The following is a 20,651-nucleotide window of genomic DNA, read 5'->3' on the forward strand; positions in this document are numbered from 1 at the left end:
ATCCAGTGCACATCTGGGTTGGTCCTGTGTATTCTGGTATTTTCCTAGGCAACTTTCAAGCATAGCTTTGAAAACATAAGGGCTAGAAACTTGCTGTTTTTAAAGAAAAATAATGCAAGCAGATATTCTTCGAAAATTGACTTGTGAGCCCATTCATTCTCTGTGTTTCTGCATGTTCATGGAAACCACATGTTCATGCATGTTCTTGTGTTTCACTTTTCTGAGTTTAGAATCCACCCCCTGGAATTACAACTCTCCAAAAGACAGGAATGTTTGGGAAATGTTTCAGAGCTGGGCTACACAGTCCTAATGTTTACATCCCTCCGAAGAAAAAGCTGGGAGTCCAGGAGGAGGAAAAAGGTTACCACACCATAGATTAAAAGGTTAAACCATTGCTGCACAGAAAGTGTGATCTGAAGCAATCTTTGTTGTGTAACCCTGTGATGTCTTGTCACCAGCATTACTCAAATGCTCTGTTCATTATACTGTTTACCTTCTTTTTGTTGTTGCATTTGTTAAAGGTGAGATTGACATTTTCCAATGCCCTTCATATGAGATACTGGAAAGCCACTACCAGAACAAATAGACAATACTGACCTTCATAGACCACTGGTCTTCTTCATGATCACTGGATTGCTCTGGCCTTAATTGCTTATTTTCATTCTTTGAAAATCTTCCCAGGCTGATATTCCCAGACTGGCTGCTACAAGAGCAGGCCAGGCTAACTCCCCCCCTTTCTGCTGCTTTAATTGATTTCCTGGGTGTATGGGAAACAGTGGTGATTAGGAATTATGCCTCTTAATGAGGCTTGCCTGCATACATATGTGGGTGTGGGAGCATACCTCACTATGCCTGCAGTGTTGTTATATATCAACACTGATTCTGGATCAGGTCTACTTTCATGGCAGCCATGAGAAGAAAATTGTTCCTTTGCTTTAGAAGAAATTATCCTCTGGTTAAATGCTAAAATTCATTCCTTGCTACTTAATCTAGAAAATTGCATTAAAAATAGAATAGGGACTTGCAGATCAATACTGATTTAGAAACTAAAGTTGATCCATTTGAATCAAGAGGAGAGTTTTTATGGATACCAGGGTGACCAAAACAACAAATAAGTGGGTTGTAGATCAAATCAAGCCTGAATTCTCCTTAGAAGCTAAAGTGATGAAACTGAGACTACCATACTTTGGTCACATCATGAGAAAGCAAAACTTTCTGGAAATGACAATAAATCTAGGAAAGGGGGAAGGCAGCAGGAAAAGAGAAAGACTCAAAATGAGTTGCTTTGACTCAATAAAGGAAGCCACATTCTCCAGTTTGCAAGATCTGAACAAGGTCATTAATTATAGGACGCTTTGGAGCTTGTTCATTCACAGAGTTGCCATAACTTGGGAGAGACTTGATAGCACAGTGCGTGCACACACACTAATTTAGAAAAATTGAAGTAGATTTGAAATTGTGTGACACTTAAACTTATTTCTATGAGTTTAAAAGAAAGTTTATTTAAAAATTTGTTTCTACAGTATCTCACTCCATATAAGTTAGCCACTATATATAGAAATATGAGGGATTTGATCTGGTGATGTGGCTCACCTATGGCAGATTTTAAAATAGTTTTTGGTCATGTTCAAATATTCCCCCCTTTTGGAAATAGTTAATTCAGTTTGTTAATAATATGCTGTACTATACCCCTTGATTTAAGCATTGTTCTGTTGGGTTATGTAGAAGTGTGCAACAGATTTAGAACTGTTCTTGAGCTTGCTTAACACTGTTAAATTTGCAATCGCAGCAAAATGGAAAAGCTAGAACCTTCCTTGGAGCATGAATGGCACCACTGCAGAATATTGCATTTTTACTTACATGAACATATTATCAAAGAAACCAGAGAAATAATTTTCAATGTGCAGATAAATTTACTGAATGCTGGGTATTGTTTATAATGTTTTGGAACAATAAGGTAAGAGAGACTGTGTGTTAAATAGTTATTTATTTACGTTATTTATAGTCTGCCTTTCTCATTGAGGCTCAAGGCACAGTACATAGTGTAAGTCAATACAATCAACAGCAGGGACATTCAACAAAGAATGCAATAGTTTATGCAAATACAGATTTGCAGAGATTTAAAAACTAGCAGAGATCCAATACAGAGCTGAAACGATGATGAAACCGAGCATAAGCAATTATAAACCTAACATATTAAAAATGCAGAAATTACTCAGTAGGCTAATAATACACCAACAGACAGTACATAATAGTATAATCTATAGTCCCTAGCCTCTTACCCATTAAACTCTTTGAAACTACTGCCTTACATTACAAGCCCTCCTATCTGAGTAAAAAGCTTCTATTGCATAATTCAGTTTTGCATAGTTTGTGGAAATTCAGGAGAATGGAAGCTTTCCTGACATAACTAGAAGGATCTGGAATAGTTTACAAAAATCCATGAGCTGCCCCAGAGTGCTACATGCTGAAAGCCAATTCATAAATTCAGACTGCGGGATGCTTGGTTTTTGTTGTCCAGGAGAGGCTGTAAGCCAAAGTTAAAGCCCCAGGCACAAAAGGACTCTACTTTCAACCATTCATAATTTTAAGCTGAAAATTAACTTGGTATCTCCCCAAAATTCAGAACTAAAGCAGGCACCTGAAAAGGTGCGAAATGCCTTCCTGAGCTGATGCAAGATTGCTCACCATTACAAGAGTTCAGCCATTTGTTTAGTTCCGCTGATATAACTGCGGTCTCTTTGTTTCTTTCTGCTGTTAGGAATATGAAAAATGTTATCTATGCTGAGTTATATTTTGTGTTATATTTTGAAAATCTAATTTTAAAAGATCTGTCTTTTCCACAGACCTTACTAGCATTAGGAAGGGGAAGAAGATATGGTATTGGGCCACTGTAGACATGAACAGTACTGATGCAATGAGAAGATAATCATTGACATCAATGAAATATTTCTGTACTGAGTTTTTAAATATTTTTGTGAACTTTATCTAGCTGCCAGGACAAAAATCAAACAAATGGTGACGCAGGAGAAAATTCCCTTTCCTCATGACTACCAAGGACTACAAATAGAATGCCCTTCCTAAACGTTGTTGCTGGGATCTTTAGTGGTTAATTGTGCAATCCTAAGCAGAGTTATACCCTTCTAAATACATTGACTTCAATGAACTTCGAAAGGTGTAACTCTGCCTTGGATTCCACATTAACAGAAAAGTGGCATTCCACCTACATATGCATGGCTACAGACAAGAATGTGGTGATCTTTTGCAACGTTAGAGAATAGTACATTACAAATACAGATCTTGATGTAAAAAGGATGTGTATTACTAGGAATTAGTAGATCTTCACTTTGTCAAATTGCTTTTGAAATTTCATTAAATATTTCTGTAAGATTTTATAAAATATCCAGAACAGGAAAAACGTATCACTTGAACATTGTAAAAACAATGATACAGGGATGTCGAGATGGGGGACATGCAGGGCTTTTTTTCTGGGAAAAGAGGTGGTGGAACTCAGTGGGCTGCCCTCGGCGAAAATGGTCACGTGGCTGGTGGCCCCACCCCCTGATCTCCAGACAGAGGGGAGTTGAGATTGCCCTCTGTGCCGCTGAGTGGCACAGAAAGCAATCTAAACTCCCCTCTGTCTGGAGATCAGGGGGTGGGGCCACCAGCCATGTGACCATTTTCAAGAGGTTCAGGAACTCCGTTCCACCGCATTCCTGCTGAAAAAGAGCCCTGGGGACATGGATAGCCAAGGGTTACAAAGTTCCAGTGGCCAAGTCACTCAGCCTGGAGAACCAGCCATTGTACCACAATATGGTAGTGCTGTATCTGCTGTAATCAAGCAGCTAATCCCTATTCAGAGAGAGGCTGAATTCAGTCTTGCCTACTTCCTCCCTCTGTCCACAGAACCCCTTAATTCACCAAAGTGTTTAAATTTACAAAATAAGAGCATATACCAAGAGTCTCTTAATAGTTATGACTCTGCTAATTTTAAGTGATTCTTAAGAGTATAACTTTTCCACAACAATGTAAGGGCCATGCTACGTCAGATGACCTACAAAGTCTAGCATTCTTTGTAAGAATACCAGACACCAGCAGGCTTGAGGAGAATCCAAACAATCCGACTTCTGCCAGCTTCTGGTGTTACTGGTATTATACTCATCACTATCTTCCTCTTCTCTGTATGGCAGAAAAGTCTATTTAGCCACTTCAGAATTAAATTTTAATTGTGAGTCATAGAAGTGTAATTTATCCTGGAGAATGAATGGATTAATGCATAAGTAGAAATGTTATATGCACACGTTTTGGACACTATAGTAACTAAACACGAATTCTGAGATATTGGTGTGGTTGTATGTGTACATCTGGTTATGTGGTGAGTGCCACTATGGTGTAGTGGCTAGACTGGACAGACCCAGATTCATATCCCAATTCAACCATGAAGCTCGGTGGGTGACCTTGGGCCAGTCAACATCTCTCAGCCTAGCATACCACATTGGGTGTTATGAGGATAAAATGGAAAGGGGGATCCTATGTGTGCTGCCTTCGGCCCCTTGAAGGGACAAGAATGTGATCAACGGATTGAACTGGATCCAGTAGTTTGACAAAGGAAGGTGCTCTTTCCCATGTTCCCCTCCCCTCTAACCCTGGGAAAGTTGATTCCTGAAGGGTTTTTTTTTTGATGGGGCAGGTGCGGGGCTGCAGTTAGAGGGGAAAGAGGATGAAATTTCACTTCCCACCTTTTCTGTCAGCAGCTCTCAAGCCCATCTCTAGTTCATTATTCTGTTTCTCAAAGTGGCTGGCCAAATGCCCGGAAGATTCACAAGCCACATTGCCACAGAGACCTTGTTGTGTCCCCCTCCCACCCAACAACTGCTAGTTAGACATCAGAATATGCTAGATGCCAGTAAACCATCCTGGGTAACTATGAGGGAAAGATACATGACAGGGTAGCCCTTAATAAAATCAACAAGAAGTCATGCTTTTAAAAAGAAAGCCAGATCTGAACCCTCATCTTTCTCCCCACTTTATCTCCTTTTGTCTGTCGCTACAGATACTATTCTGCCCAGTCCAGATTACATTTAGTATCAAAGTCCGGCTAGAAGTGTGGAGGTATTTACAAAGGCAGTGAAGAGCATTCAGTCCCCTTACCCATACCCTTATTTTAATGTAAAAATTACAGCCACTCTCTACTTTATATGTGAATGGTTCACACATGGGAATAACAAAATGATTGCCACTCTCACAAGTAATTTTCACCTTAGGCAAAACAAAGAGGGGCAGGACACCTTGTGAATTCACACTCTTTATGGGGGCCTGATCACAACAAAATGGAGGAAAGAAGGCAAGGCTACAATATGATGCCCTCTAACAGGATCTCTAAAAGAAGAAGTTTATATACAATCTGGAAGAAGTACAGAATTTATCTACAAGAAGGAACCCCTTTGTGGGTAGTTCCATATGAGGTGATAGATCCGAGAGCTGTTGATAATGAGCAACAATGTTTAACTTACAAAGAAATAACTAGAACTGAAGCATCTAAACTTAGAATAAAGACGCAGGAGGAACTATCACCTTATTATGACTGGTTCCAGTACAGACAGATTAGAGATTTATATAATTCGGACTCTGTAAAGGGAGGTATACGAACAGAGAATTCGGAACTAGAGCAGACCCTTTTTAAAGAGGACAAGAAAAGAATATCTAAGGTATACCAAGTACTGTTGAAATGGTATACTGAGGATGAGATAGTTAAAACACAAATGGTGAAATGGGCTATAAATTTCAATAAAGAAATAACAATGGAGGCATGGGAATACTTGTGGAAGACTACAATGAAGACAACGACATGTACTAGCATTAAAGAGAACATTTACAAAATGATCTATCGTTGGTACATGACACCAAAGAAGATTGCGCTAGGGAATTTGAACACTTCTAATAAATGCTGGAAATGCAGGAAGCATGAGGGCTCCCTCTATCATATGTGGTGGTCGTGTGAGGTAGCTAGGCAGTACTGGGGGGAAATAATAAGAGAAATGAGTGAAATTTTGCAATTTCAAGTAAATAAGAACCCAGAACTCCTGCTACTAAACTTGGGAATGGAGGGAATTCCAGCCCATCATAGGACGTTGATATTTTACATGACGGCAGCAGCTAGAATTTTGTATGCGCAAAAATGGAAAGTACAAGAAGTGCCAACTATTGAAGATTGGATCTACAAATTGCTGTATATGGCAGAAATGGATAAGATGACAAGAAAACTGAGAAATCTGGACTCAGGGCAGTTTAACACAGACTGGGAGAAGCTGAAACAATATTTGGAGAAGAAATGGGAGGTGGGAGGAGAACTGTGGCAGTTTAAGTACTATTGAAGTACAATAAAATGTAGAGGGGGGTGACTTTACCGGGGGGGAGAAGAGGTAAACCTGAATCTCTAAGCAGTTAGGTTAATAGATTGATATATATAGAATAACAAATAGAATATCGATAGAAAATAACTAACCATAAGGGTTAACTATAAGGACTGATTAACTAATAATATTTTCTTTCTGGTAAGACTTGTATAATGTACCAAACTGAATATGTTTATTTGAAGATATATATGAGTCAAATTGATTGATTATATGATGATAGTTATATAGATTTACTATTGAAGGGGAATAGAAATATTAATGTAATTAAATATAACTAAAATAGAAAGAAGAAGATAGAATGAGTAACATATAGAGTATAAGTCAAATTGTTTGATTTATATGAATGTATGATTTATATGGTTTATGATCTATAGAAATATTTGAAATTGGAATTATGAAAAATGGGATAAATTGTCTATCCAATATGGAAATAAGGACTCATAGTTAGGGTACAGAGTATTAAAAATAGTTAAAGAAGTATTGCTTAGAATAAAGGGAGAATATACATTTGTTAGATAGAGGAATTTAAAAGGAGTAAGGGAAAAGGGACAAAGGGTTGGAAAACTGTTGGAAGTCAACAAAAAGGGGGGAAAGGGAGGGGGTTAGAAATTGGAAAATGGGAGAATTGATTGTAATGTGAAAATAATTGATCCTAACCCAATAAAAATTTTTCAAAAAAAAAAAAAAGGATCTCTAAAAGAATGCAAAATAGTGTGTGATTCAACAAGTGAATCTTTTCCCACTACTAATTCCCACTAATTTCCAGGCCTGGCAAATGTCTGCCTGTCACACAGCTGCAAAAGGTACAGGAGCCCTGACAGAAAAGTCAGTCCTATGTGTAAATGTAGGTAGGGACAAAAACAAAAAAGGTCATAGATCCAGAGGAGTTAGCCGTGTTAGTCTGTAGTGGCAAAATAGAAAAGAGTCCAGTAGCACCTTTAAGACTAACCAACTTTACTGTAGCATAAGCTTTCGAGAATCACAGTTTTCGTCAGATGCATGGAGGGTAAGAAGAAACTAGCCAGATAGGTAGGTGGAAAGAGGAGGAGATGCAATCAGTGGCTTCTGATAATGGGATCAGTTTGCTTCTGATAATGAGAAAACCATTCATAGTCTCTATTCAATCCAAGTCTGACTGAGTCAAATACGTAAATTCATATGTAAATTTGACTCAGTCAGGCTTGGATTGAATAGAGACTATGAATGGTTATCTCATTATCACAAGTAATTGATCCCATTATCAGAAGCCATGGATTGCATCTCCTCCCTCCTCCCCTCTCCACCTATATATCTGACCAGTTTCTTCTTACCCTTCATGCATCTGACGAAGAGAACTGTGATTCTTGAAAGCTTATGCTACAGTAAAGTTGGTTAAACAAAAACCGATGTGTCTTGCAGCATCAACTTGCTGGTGACTGTAACAGACATTCCATTTGTAACACTTCCTCCTGCATAAAACTTTTTCTGTCATTTGAGAAGGTGCAGAAATGTCATTAGTATTGCTTTCCAAAATATGGTGCACTGCACGCACATGCTCTCTCTCTCTCTCAACTCCGTTGCTGGCATTGTATAAGAATAAACCACATGTAATGCTCTGGGAAATATTTTGGTTGCTGTATGTAATGTGCTCCAAGTATATTTTGCACCGATTATGACACTTTCAACTTCATCTTTTGACAGAGATCAGAAAAAAAGAAGAGGATGCCAGCCTAGTGCAGTTCTTTTTTAAATCAGAAGGTGATGTTATACCTTTGCTTAAAATAACATGGTTTATTATCTTCATTGGCCTGAATGACATTTTGAGGACTAAAGTCTGAAGGCATTCAGTGATGTGTTGAATTGTTTGCAGTTTTATTAATGTAACTGCATAAAGAAATGGGGAGGGAGATTGTATCCAAACCCCATGGCTGGTAGCCATGAACACACACACACACATACCCCCTGCATTGGCATTATTCCTTTTTAATTTTCACTGAACATGCCACTACATTGCCCCACAGTGAGAATTCATTCAGCATCAGTCAAAAAACACTTCATTTATAACTTAACCATAAGGAAAAGCTCTCTCTAAGGCCCATCAAAATCAGCATCCTATTTTAGAAGGGCCAAGGAGATGCTTCTGGGATCCCAAGCAGCACATGATTGTTTGTTTGTTCCTTGTCTACTTTTGGCCAAATCCACACGAACTCACCATCCGCTTATCTTGCGCAGTCATGGCAGTTGGGTTCATTCCACTACCATGCTGTGCATCATCACATTCACCCTCCCAGTGCATCTTCATGGCGCAATCAGTTCTCTACACGCCACTGAGTAAAGCGTTATAGTGGGCAGTTCCCTCCTCCATCGTCAGCATTGACGGCATGTCACTTCCCTTAAAAAAAAAAAAGTTAATTTTGCGCTATACCGATATTCCAACTTTTAAGAAATGACAAGGTCCCCTCCCCCTCAACTTTGATTGGCCCATTTTTTGCTTGACACAGACCACTTCCTAACAATTGGCTGGTTGTTATGGCGGGCAAATTTGAAAATAATTTGTCACATTAAAACATTCTCCGGAAATCCTGTTGCTCACAAAGTAGGTTTTCCAGTATACCGACCTTTCTTTATTGTGCAAATGCGCTATGAAAGCCCTTTAAAAAAAAAAAAAAGGGCCGGGCAAAACCAGATTTCCGCCATTATCACGTGGTATGGAAAGGAGGCGCAATTGTGGCGTGGTGATGGCGGGGAACACGCGGAATGGGAAAGCGTGTGAGTATCTGCTTGAACAGCGCTGCGGTTGCGAAAAAGGCATGGAAACAAAAAGGAAGTGTGGATTCAGCCGTTATTGGGATATATACTGTCTATGAACACTGTGGTTCCATTTAGCTATTAAAGCTATAGCCACTGATAACCTGTCTTCTGGGTATTTTTCTAAAGCTATATATGGGCAAAACTAAGCATTCCACAGGAAGTGTTTCTGATGAAAGTCTGGAAAAGGGAGCTTTGACTCTCAAAAGCCTATACCCTGAAAATCTTGATGGTCTTTGAGATGCCCCTGGACTTGAACCCTGCTGTTCTACATGGCTACCACATATCTAAAACAGGAAGTGTTTATAACACTCTCTCGGCATTTATTTTTAGTGAAAAACAGACGATTTAGTACTATTTCTTTAGGTAAAAAAACAGGACTTCCACTTTATGCAGTCCCAGACCAAGAGGCATTATATAGACAGCATGATGATATCATTTTCTATCAGATCAGACTATGTAATGACATTATTAAAATGAGAAGAAGAGCAGAGTTGCTCCAGTGAAAAGCCTGGGCCTCTGCGCTTACATTCCTTTCTTCCCAATCTTTGCAATTCAATTTGCATATGTTAGCAAAACCTTTGCCTCTTTCCCCTGCTCACTCTCTTTTTCTGTTTAGCCCAAGGTCAAGCCTCTACCTGTACCCTACCCTACAGCATGGGGAAGCTGTGCCAGAAAATGAAATAGCTTACACAAACAATATCTGTGCTTACGTAGACTCAGAAACCTCTCCTGATGCCAGCAACGTGATGCAATGATTAGCAGAAAACAAAATTACTGTTCACAGAAGTACTAATCAGGATGATATTATTTGGTGGGATGATGGACTGACAGTTCTGGTTGGACGACATCCCTGTCAGGCACATATCTACTGAATCACACTCTCTGCCTGCTATTTCTCCTGCAGCAGGAAAAATGAAACCAGACAGCCAGGTGCCAGAAAAATGGTTAGTGGAGAAGGTTTTGAGCCATTCCTGAATGACATTGGATTTGGAACATTTCCAGTATTACTAAGGGGCAAAAATGGGAACGGGCATTAAACAAATGTGGTGAGAGAAAGGTATAAAACATGTATTTGTTTTGCTTATACCACTGTCTATGAATGTGTGTTCCAACAGTAGGTTTATCCTGCATATATCCAGGAGATATATAACTAACTGATTTAGCATGGAATAGCTCCTGAGTATCCGCATCAGGGAAAACTATATACATGTAAACATCTCTGTTTTGGGGTATAGGAATGTACACTCACCAATCAATAGAGGATCCTTGCAGAAGAATGCCAGAGATTGCTGAATATAGTTGTCTGTTTACCCAGTGGTAACATACCAAAGCATGCATGCAATTATTTGGTAAGCCAGTCAACTGTAATGCCTTGTAAAGTGATCAGGAACATTGTACTATCCCCCTGTGTCCCTGGAGCTGTGATCCAGTGCACAAGTATGACAATATATTGTGGTAAGTAATCACTTAACAAATGGTTGTCTATATTCATGTTTGGGATCGGATCCCACAGGACCATTTTGCATGTTTGACAGTCATTGGACAAGGGGAAGCACTAAAATTGTCTGTCTTCTTGCGCTAAGTGAAAATGGTTGTACCCCCACTATCTTTTCCACATGTGCAAGACATAGTACAAGGTAGTTCTTTTGATACAATTCCAAAACCAAATTAAAGCAAATATGAAGTGAACCATTCCTTTGCTCTGTATGCACATTGTTACTTTGTTAAAAATTATATGTAGCTCTGCAGCTGTTGCTCTACTGCTTGCAAAAAAGGAATTGGACAAAACACATTTTCCATCCTGCTCAGGCATCACTATATCCAACCAATGTTTTGGTTTCAGATATACGGCATTTTCCTGATACTGAAAGCCACAGTATTGTCACAGTATATGTGTACTGTATATATCCTCACCCAGATTTCCCACTCAGCCATCTACTTCCCATATGTCCACATACAAAAATGTTGTGAAGGAAACTGACAAGCCCATAAATTGTAAAGTGTCTTAACTGCATTTTTTCATATGCACTGTTAACTAAAAGCCTGGTGTATTTAAAAGTCTGCATACATGTGTTTTACATTTACATATTTAACAGTAATAATACATTTAAAGTCAGCAGACCAGTTTTTGTTTGTAGCTAGATAACTCAGCCTGCAGAAGGTAAGAAAAAACTTGTAGCAGAAACTAAAAAGCTGGAAAAGGGACTGATTCACATGCGCTGAAGATCACCCAAATGGCTGGAAACAGGTAAGCAGTACAGAAACAAAACTGCCCATGATGTCATGCTCAATTAATGTTCACTGCGTTCATGAGCAAGTAGGGCAGAAGTCATATCTGCCAAGCATTAAGCAATTAGATGCAAATCTGATATCCTACCAATGGGGAAGCCAAGGGATTGTCCAATTTCCTGGGACCTTGTACTGTGGCATCCTATTGAAATTAATGGTTCTTGCACCAAGAACGTGTATTCTTGTTATTCTCACTCATTTTACTTCAGTAGGATTTGCACAGAGAAATTTCGTGCATACTTTTGCATAAAATCTCTCTTCTTGTCCAATGCCACAGTAGGACCATTAGATAGCACTTGTGCATGCACAAAAGCATAACACAAAGAGTCAAATCATATGCTTTCATTGAGTTCTTAGGAGGAATGATCCATGCTATAAATAATAGTCAGGTATGTAAAATCACACAAGCAGTAAATACATAATATACATATTATCACACTGGAATGGGGCGTGGGTTTTAGATGTGAGAGCTGGAAGCAGACTTGCTTGCATTACTATAATTACAATTATAATTACAATTTTGCTAATGGATACTCAGATATAAAGATAGTTTATAGGAGGAACTCAGTGACAGGTCTGGCAGCATCTGCTGCTGAGGAGTTGAAACTAAGTAGGTGCCCAACTGATCTGTAATCTGGACAGGAATCCCACATAAGAACCCCAAATAGGTATAATAATATTATCAAAGCTGATCAGAGGTCACAATTCATGATAATTTTACTTCAATGATGGATTCCTGTGACTGTAACCAAAATGCAGCCCAAGATCACCATATGAACAAAATGGGACAAAGAGCCATTTTGATTTATACTACAAATACCTGGACAGGAAATAATGTGAAATTACTTACTGGGTTTTTGTTACATGCACATATACTAGGACTCAAGTTGGGTGCACTTCCCATTGTGTGTACTCCGTCCGTATACATGAAACTAAAATATGTTCAGTCATCACATGTAAGAATCTACACATAGGTTGCAAATTATCATTGTACAGAAGGCACTTCCTTACAGGTGTGCCACACTATGTGAAGTGATGCTAACAAAGGATCTACTATTTCACAGGATTGGTAAGAGGGTGAAACCCGGACCAACTGCAAATGTCAACTGTGCTGTGTATGAAACTGTGATAGAACTAGGTCAAGGTCAGACAAAGAAGAAGAAAGGGAAGCTATCCTCACCTCAACATGGAAGTTTTAGGATTAGGAATCTGTACCAATGACCAAACTAGACTGTGATGAAATCTCTTCACCCAGGGGTAGCTTAACTATTTCTAGAGGAGTTAGCCGTGTTAGTCTGTAGTAGCAAAATAGTAAAGAGTCCAGTAGCATCTTTAAAACTAACTTTATTGTAGCATGGGCTTTTGAGAGCCACAGCTCTTCGTCAGATGAGAGAGCTGTGGCTCTCGAAAGCTTATGCTACAATAAAGTTGGTTAGTCATAAAGGTGCTGCTGGACTCTTTATTATTTAACTATCTTTGTCATCCTGGCTAGCGGTAAGAAGACATTTACCATCCATCAAGTGGAGGAGATACATGGACGATGGCTTACTATCCAGGAAGAGTAAAGTGTATGAGGGTGATAGAAACTGGCCCAGTGGCCCTGATCCCACATATATTTGACATACAGAGGAGTCTATGTCCATATAGATACAGGCATATAATGCCCTTGACATACATCCCATTTGCCAGGGTTGCTGACAGCATGGATAAAGCTTATGCATATACACTTGAAGCCATGTACAGTGCCATCCTAAACAGTTAGACCTTTTGAATGTCATTGACTTTAATGTACTTGGACAGGTGTAATCCTGCTTAAGATGGCATTGATCGTGCTTCGTTCACACTATACTGAAGGTATGTAGTTACAGAGCCAGTGGGCACAACTCTTCTTTCTCCTGTGCTTGTTAACTCTCCCCAGGAGCATAAATGGTGAACACACTTCATATGGTTGCTTATTTTAATTGTGAGAAAGACAGAGCATCTGCTTTGCATGCAGAGCTTAAATTCAATCCCTGGCACTCCGTTTTGTGTTTCTTTTTAAGGATCAGGTTGTAAGAGTGTGAAAACCCTTCGCTTGACACCCTAGAGAACCGCAGCTAGCCAGAGGTCTGGATGTGACAGATCTGTTCCACTCACAGTAGTGCCTTTCTCTGGCAAAAGGTACTTTCCCGAGGCTAGTGGACGAGGTTGTGGTGCCAGGGAGGGTGACTTCTGTGGAGAAAGATGCCACTAGTACCAGAAAAGACCCACGGGATCCATCCAGCCCAGAGCAGACAATAGTAGAAGGCAGCTTCATGTGTTGTCATGCCTATTACGATCTGATTTCGCTGGGGTGGTCGTAAACCGTCCTCAGCCCACGGAATATGGTGGTGAACCACCATACTCCACGTAATATCACATACTCTTAAACCGAGCAGGGTCATGAGAGGTCGAAGAAGGGAAGGGGCGTAGAGAGCGAGGCCGCCCGCCAGCTTGGGTCGCCCGTAGACAAGCGCAGGCGTGGGCGAGGGAAAGAGCCACCGGTCCAGGCCTTCGTCGTCCCGCGTCCAGGAGGGAAGGAGGGCCGGAACTCTGTGGCTGCCGCCGCCCCCTTCCCCTCCTCCTGCGGCGGGCAGGACGCCTGCGCCTGGCGCTGCCTCAGGAGGAGGGCGGCGGCGGCGCATCCCAGGCGCAAGGAAGCCGCTGAGGGGCCGGCATGAGCGGCAAGCGCTGAGTCTCCGCCTCGCCGTGACTGAGGAGGACAAAGGGCCGCCGCCGCTGCCGCCGCCATGGGGGAGAGGCCCCGAGGCCAGACCGGCGTCCCCTCGGCGGGGCCCACGACGACCACGACGCCAGCCGCCGCCATCCCCACCTGCTCGCTGCACAACGGGCTGCTGCACAACGGCTTCCACGCGCTGCCCAGTAATGGGGAAGCCTCTCGCCCGCTGCTCTTCCGCCAGGAGCCGTCCCTGCCCAGCCATGGCTCCCCGGCTAAGAAATGCAGGACGCGCCGGAGGATGGACTCGGGCCGAAGAAACAGGCCGCGTAAGTGAGGAAGGCGGAGGGCCGCTTTTGTGGGGTTCTCGTTAAGGCGGCGCGCGGTTGCTGCGCCCTGCAAGCCTGCCGAAGGGCCGCGCCGACGGGAGCGGCGACGCGAGGAGGTGCCCTTTTCTCCTTCCCCTGACCCGGAGGCCGAGCGGGCATTTCTCAGACCCTTCGGAAGGTGGCGGGAAGGGGGGGGGGGGGCTGCCTCGTGAACAAGGCGCGGATGCGGGCAAACGGGTCCTGCCCGCGCTCTGGCACAGCACGCACACGTGTATGCTGTCACCGTGCAAACGCCCGTGGCGGGGTCCGGGTCTTGAGCGGCACAACGGCTTCGTGGCAAAAGTGGATTCATTAAAAAGAGAGCGCGCGCAATAGAAATAAAACATATCCAGGCGAGACCCCGCGAGCCTCTTGGAGGTTTAATCGGCAGGGCCCTGCCTTTTAAGGGCTAGGCTCGTTGCTTCCCCCATTTTTGTTCGGAGCCTCCTTCGTCCCTCCTCGGATTCGCGGTACGCGACCGGCCTCCCTTCTTCGCCGCACAACAATCAGTTCATTAAATATTGTCCCGGGCCAGCCAATGCGGGCGCGTCGTCGCGGAACACACCCACTGATACCACGTAGGCCGGTCCCGCGGTTGGCCAATGAGGCGGCTGGGAGGGAGCGGGTTTGTCTTAGTTTCTGCACCGCTGGTTGCAGGAGGCGAGAACGAGCGATTTCCCAATTCTATAGCCGGCATAAATGTGACCTTGTTAAAGCTGAGACCAATTGTTGGGGATGTGAAAGTCGCGCAAACTTGGGCTGCCACTGTCAAGGAAGCCTGCTTCTGGGTCCTTTCAAAACTCAAAATGAAGCTTATAATTGATGAGAAGCGCTGTAAGTAAAAGATGTTGACAGCTAAATTGAGCATGGTTTTACACTTCTTGGTAGTATGCTCCTTTCTCTCTTTCTTTAATTAAGTGTACAGGACTGCCCTAGAGTTTGATCCAGCAGCTGATCTCAAATAGGTTAACGTGAAGATTCTTACCTTGGAGTAGCAGGGTGTACTGATGTTCAGTGGAGTCCTCCCATACCTATGATTTTCTGTGTAATTTCTGTGTAATTTAATTTACATGTCATCAGAACTTTTCCTGATTCAAGAAATAATATTGCACATCTGATTGGCATGTCTCTTGATTACTTCTTTGTGTGCTTCTTCTTTCCATAGCAAGTTCAACATACTCTAAGAGCATAGCTTAGCGTTAAGTTTTGTAAGTATGTACAGTTTCTCTGAAATGCTTGTAACAATGAGATTTACAGCCGGATCCTACTTTGTTTATTTGGCTATCTGGATAAGTTGCTGAGCTAGCAAGTGTTCTGTCATGCGTACCCACTGGGGAAAAATACTTAAGAGTGTAATATTATTACTCTTTCTATATAGTATTATTATTATGCATGATGAGATAAAGCTAGTATGACAGTTTTAAATAGTTCACAAGCCTTGATTGAGAGGATACAATCTAGTTTATACACCAGAGCTGGGAATTGCTTGTACACTTGAAGTATCTGTGTCTGGTGTACTGGTCCTGAGTTCAAATCCTTGGATTTATTATGACTGCCAACTTAAATATACAGTCGGTGTGTTAAATGTGGATGTTTTGCAATTAATTATTGTGGTAACAGAATTGCATTACAGTGCTTTGTGATGCAAGCATTATTTCTGAAATCAGTGTGGTTGAGTTGTACTGCTTTCAGAAGCAAGGCCTGAATCACAGAAGCACCTCATGTAACTTTTTGCAAGCCTTTTTTTTAAATTGTCCAGGCCAGTCCTCAGCATGGTTATTCAAAAGTAAATCCCATTGAGCTGAAATTAGACATACTTGTTATTAAGTATGTTTAAGGTTGTAGTCTGAGAAGGCAGTATTTTGAAAGATGCAGTTCATTATGTAACATGTAGAGTAAGTCTGGGTTTACAAGACTGCAGGTAATCATTCAACAAGTACAAAAAAGAATTTTATTTGTTTTGGAGTTGGTGGGTATGTGTAGGTTGCTACTTTTGCAGGTAGTTGGCAGTGATAAAAATAGAATGCAAGCTGTTTTATTAACTGAATTGCTTTTTTTGAAGCTCTATAGTTAGTGGCCTCTTTTTCATTTAGAAGATACAGTTTTTTAAGATATAAATGTCTCCTGTTTCTAGCAAAGCCAGTAGTTCTGCACAAAGCAATCATTCATCTTCAGCTGTCTCTACGTGTTGCTTTCAAATCTGATATCAAAAAACAAAGGTAAAGGGAGATCTTTTAAGTCTATTTTGGTAGAATTACTCATGGTATCATAAATAATTAAATATACAGAGCCATCCTAAATAGAGTTACGCCTTTCTAAGCCAATTGACTTCAGTGGAGTGTAACTCTGCCTAGGATGGCACAGCTAGCGTAGCCATTTGTGTGAAATGGATGTGAAAAAAATTGGGCACACATCTTTGCTGATCACATGAATCCCAGTAAAGAAATATTTATTTTAATCCACTACATGTTTTTCTGAAAAGACTAGGAAGAAGTAATATAGAAGAAATTACAAGATTTATAATTATGATGGGGGGGGGGAATCTCCTATGTAAGAGCATCCTTCTCCCATCATAGTTTGTATGCCTCTGTCATTTTCTACCAGTTGATGCATAAAACAAAGACAGCCATAGAATACAACAATAAATTTTTTTAAAATGTGTGATGATAAATAATCTTGTCTTTCTGGGTTTTGGTTTGGCATCACAGTCAACAGGAGCCTCTGAAGGAGCTTGTTAGTTATGGTTGTTGTGGGTTTTCCGGGCTGTATTGCCGTGGTCTTGGCATTGTAGTTCCTGACGTTTCGCCAGCAGCTGTGGCTGGCATCTTCAGAGGTGTAGCACCAAAAGACAGAGATCTCTCAGTGTCACAGTGTGGAAAGGATGTAGGTCATTTGTATCTACTCAGGAGGGGTATCTGAAGATGCCAGCCACAGCTGCTGGCGAAACGTCAGGAACTACAATGCCAAGACCACGGCAATACAGCCCAGAAAACCCACAACAACCATCGTTCTCCAGCCGTGAAAGCCTTTGACAATACATCTTGTTAGTTATGTACGTAGAAGGTGCCTTGTGAGTTGCATGAGATGTTTTGTGTAAAGGTAGTCTGCTCCTGAAGTCCTGATTGATGGGCTTAGACTGGAGTAACTCTGTTTAGGATTGCACTGAAAATCATGGTGGTGCAAGCCCTGAAGCTCAAGCTGTTCTTCGTTGATCACTCACTGTCCACATGACTCAAAAGCCATTGCCATAACTTTTTATTGCAAGAAACAAGTTAGCCAAGTTATGATGCCAAACCTCACAAATATATATAACCTTTGCAAGGAGCTGCCTGTATTGGAAGATTGGACTGGAAAGATGATGGACTTAGCTGAGATGGCCAAACCTACAGTGTTAATTAGAGATAAAACACTCTCTAAATTCATGGCAAATTGGAAACCCTTTATGGCTTATCTGCAAGAGACAAAGAAAAACGAATTAATGATTTGTGGGTTTGATTCTTAAGAATAAGGTTCTGAGATATCAAGGAGTCACAAAAAAAAGATATTAATGAGACCACAAGCTGATTGTTAATAAAGAGGGAAGTGTTGTAGGCGAAAAACTGTAATGGATTAATAATGTACCTATTATGTTTCTTACTGTTTTTACTTTGTAGACTGATTTGTAGGCCATTCTTGGCCCTTTGTAGTTGTTTTCTTGTTTTGTTCCACTTTCTTGTTGTTCTATCTTTTAATTTTTCTACAATAAAAATAAAATTAAAAAAACCTAAATATATAAAACCTTGGCTTTATAACACAGGCATAGTAAACAGACAGTTTGGAAACAAAGACTTTTGGAGTAATTCCAGCTCATGCCAAGATACGTTGAAGAAGTTCAAGGATTCAATTATATACCCTTATAAGTTCAATTATATACCCTTATTGCCTGATTTACAAATCTGGGACCTCTAAGTTGGTCACAAATCAAGTTACAAATGTACATCTAAGCCATAACAAAATAATCACTCTGTTTTGAGTACATTTCATTTCATTTATTAGATTTATAGCCCTCCCTCCCTGCAAGCAGGCTCAGGACGGATCACAACAATATTAAAACATACAAAATAATTTACATTAAAATAATAAAACCACATCAATATCAATAAATTTCACATACAAAGAGGCGGCTACTGTCAATTTCATTTAAAAGGCTGAGTAAAGCCATAAAGTGCAGCTGACAAGATAAATTAATATCCAGGGCAGAGGTAGCGAGATGTGGGTAGTCAGGAGGGATGAATCGCCTCAGCCACAGGCTCGGTGGAACAGTTCCATCTTACAGGTCCTGCGGAACTGCAACAGCTCTCGCAGGGTCTGCATCTCAACCGGAAGAGTGTTCCGTCAGGCCAGCACCAGGGCTGAGAAACCTCTGGCCCTGGTTAAGGCCAGGCGAACGTCCCTTTGGCCAGGGACCACCAGCAGCTGCTTTTCTGCAGAATGCAGAACTCTCCAGGGGACATATGAGGAGAGGTGTTCCTGAAGGTATGCTGGTCCCAGTCCATGAAGGGCTTTAAACATCAAAACCACAACCTTGAACCTGGATCCGAAACTCAACTGAGAGCCAGTGCAGCTGGTGCAGCACTGGATGGATATATGCTCTAAACGGTGCCCCTTTAAGGAGATGTGTTGCTGCATTCTGGACCAGCTGCATTTTCTAGGTCAGGCCCAAAGGCAGTCCTGCATAGAGTGAGTTACAGTAGTCCAGTCTGGAGGTGATTACCGTAGCTAGGTCCTGGGAGGAGAGAGAGGGGACAAGCTGCCTGACCTGCTGAAAAGGAAAAATGCAGATCTGGCAACCGCTGCTACCTGGGCCTGTATGAAAAGGGCAGCATCCAGGATCACACCCAGGTTCTTCACTGTTGAAGTAGGCATTAAGTGCACTCCGTCAAAGGGCGGGAGCCGGATCCCCATACCCATCGTTCCACAACCCCGATACAAGACCTCTGTCTTCAGGGGATTTAATTTCAAGCAACTCTGTCTCAATCGCTTTGCCACAGCACCCAAACCTCTGGCCAGGGTGTCTAGGGCAATGTCCGGTTAGCTGTCCATCAACAGATAAAGCTGGGTGTTATCAGCATACTGGTGACAACCCAGCCCAAAACTGTATCACCTGGATGAGGGAGTGGATATAGATGTTGAACAACATTGAGGAGAGAATCGCCCCCTGAGGGATGCCGCACGCCAGGGGGTGGTGAGCCGACATCTCAAGCTTTACCTTCTGTCCCTGATCATGAAGGACGGAGATCAGCTACTGCAAGGCCATCCCTCATATTCCCCATGTTAGGGAGGTGGTGGGCCAAAAGGTCATAGTCGACAGTTTTGAACACTGCTGTGAGATCCAATAATAACAGCAGGGCCAACTCGCCTTGATCTAGGTGCTGGCAAAATTTTTTTTTGTAAAGTTGTTTATGTAGTCTTGGAAACATACTTTCTTACAGTATTTTTCTATACTTTTACAGGGGGACCTGTAAGGACTTGTGTAGGAGGGGAAATCCCATTCTTCCTGGCCCCTTGCCAGCCCCCCACTCCTGTTCTGCAGACCCCTAGAGAACATTCTCAGCTGTGATGTGACACTGATCCTACACAGAGAGAGCATTTGTGGTTTAAGATATGCTGTAGCCATCCACAGTACTTTTGGGGAACTGGAAAAATTGAGATTGGGTTTTCCAGCAGAGGTAGACTGTGGTGTTATATAGCTGCAGTTAGTATGGATATATTTCCTCCCCACCTCCACTTTGATCTTTAAATTATTAAAAGTTCATTTTTACAAGGCTACCCTACGCAGAGTTACTGCAGTCTAAGCTCACTGAAATCAACTCCCTATAGGCTTGCACTGTTAACATGCAGGGTCACTGAAAAACGGAGTCCTAAACCACATACTTCCTTCTTGTATGAGTGGTGTCTGAAAGGGCACTCTACAAAGTGTCTTAAAGGAAAAATATAAAGAGATGCAGAGTCGAGCCCAATGAGTTACCTGAAATCACCTTCCAAACTAGGATGCTGTCCATCACAAGACTTGGCCACCCCAACGCTAAACCTCTACAGTTTCAATAGAAATGT

The 20,651-nt window shown here is 41.7% G+C and overlaps 1 protein-coding gene across 3 annotated transcripts in view; it reads left to right on the top strand.

The window, feature by feature from the left end:
• Window positions 1-14,190: 14,190 nt before the first annotated feature.
• PANK1 (pantothenate kinase 1) overlaps window positions 14,191-20,651 on the top strand; it is a 30,761-nt gene continuing 24,300 nt past the window's right edge. The window contains exon 1 of one of the 3 annotated variants that reach the window (XM_054984200.1): window positions 14,191-14,519. In XM_054984200.1, coding sequence (XP_054840175.1) covers window positions 14,264-14,519 — 256 coding nt within the window. In that variant the 5' untranslated portion in view covers window positions 14,191-14,263. Of the gene's footprint in view, window positions 14,520-15,238; window positions 15,393-20,651 lie in introns of those variants that run through there. The other 2 variants (XM_054984199.1, XM_054984202.1) reach the window with 2 other exon arrangements.

This window comes from Eublepharis macularius, chromosome 6 (assembly GCF_028583425.1).
Source record: "Eublepharis macularius isolate TG4126 chromosome 6, MPM_Emac_v1.0, whole genome shotgun sequence".
Lineage (NCBI taxonomy): Eukaryota > Metazoa > Chordata > Lepidosauria > Squamata > Eublepharidae > Eublepharis > Eublepharis macularius.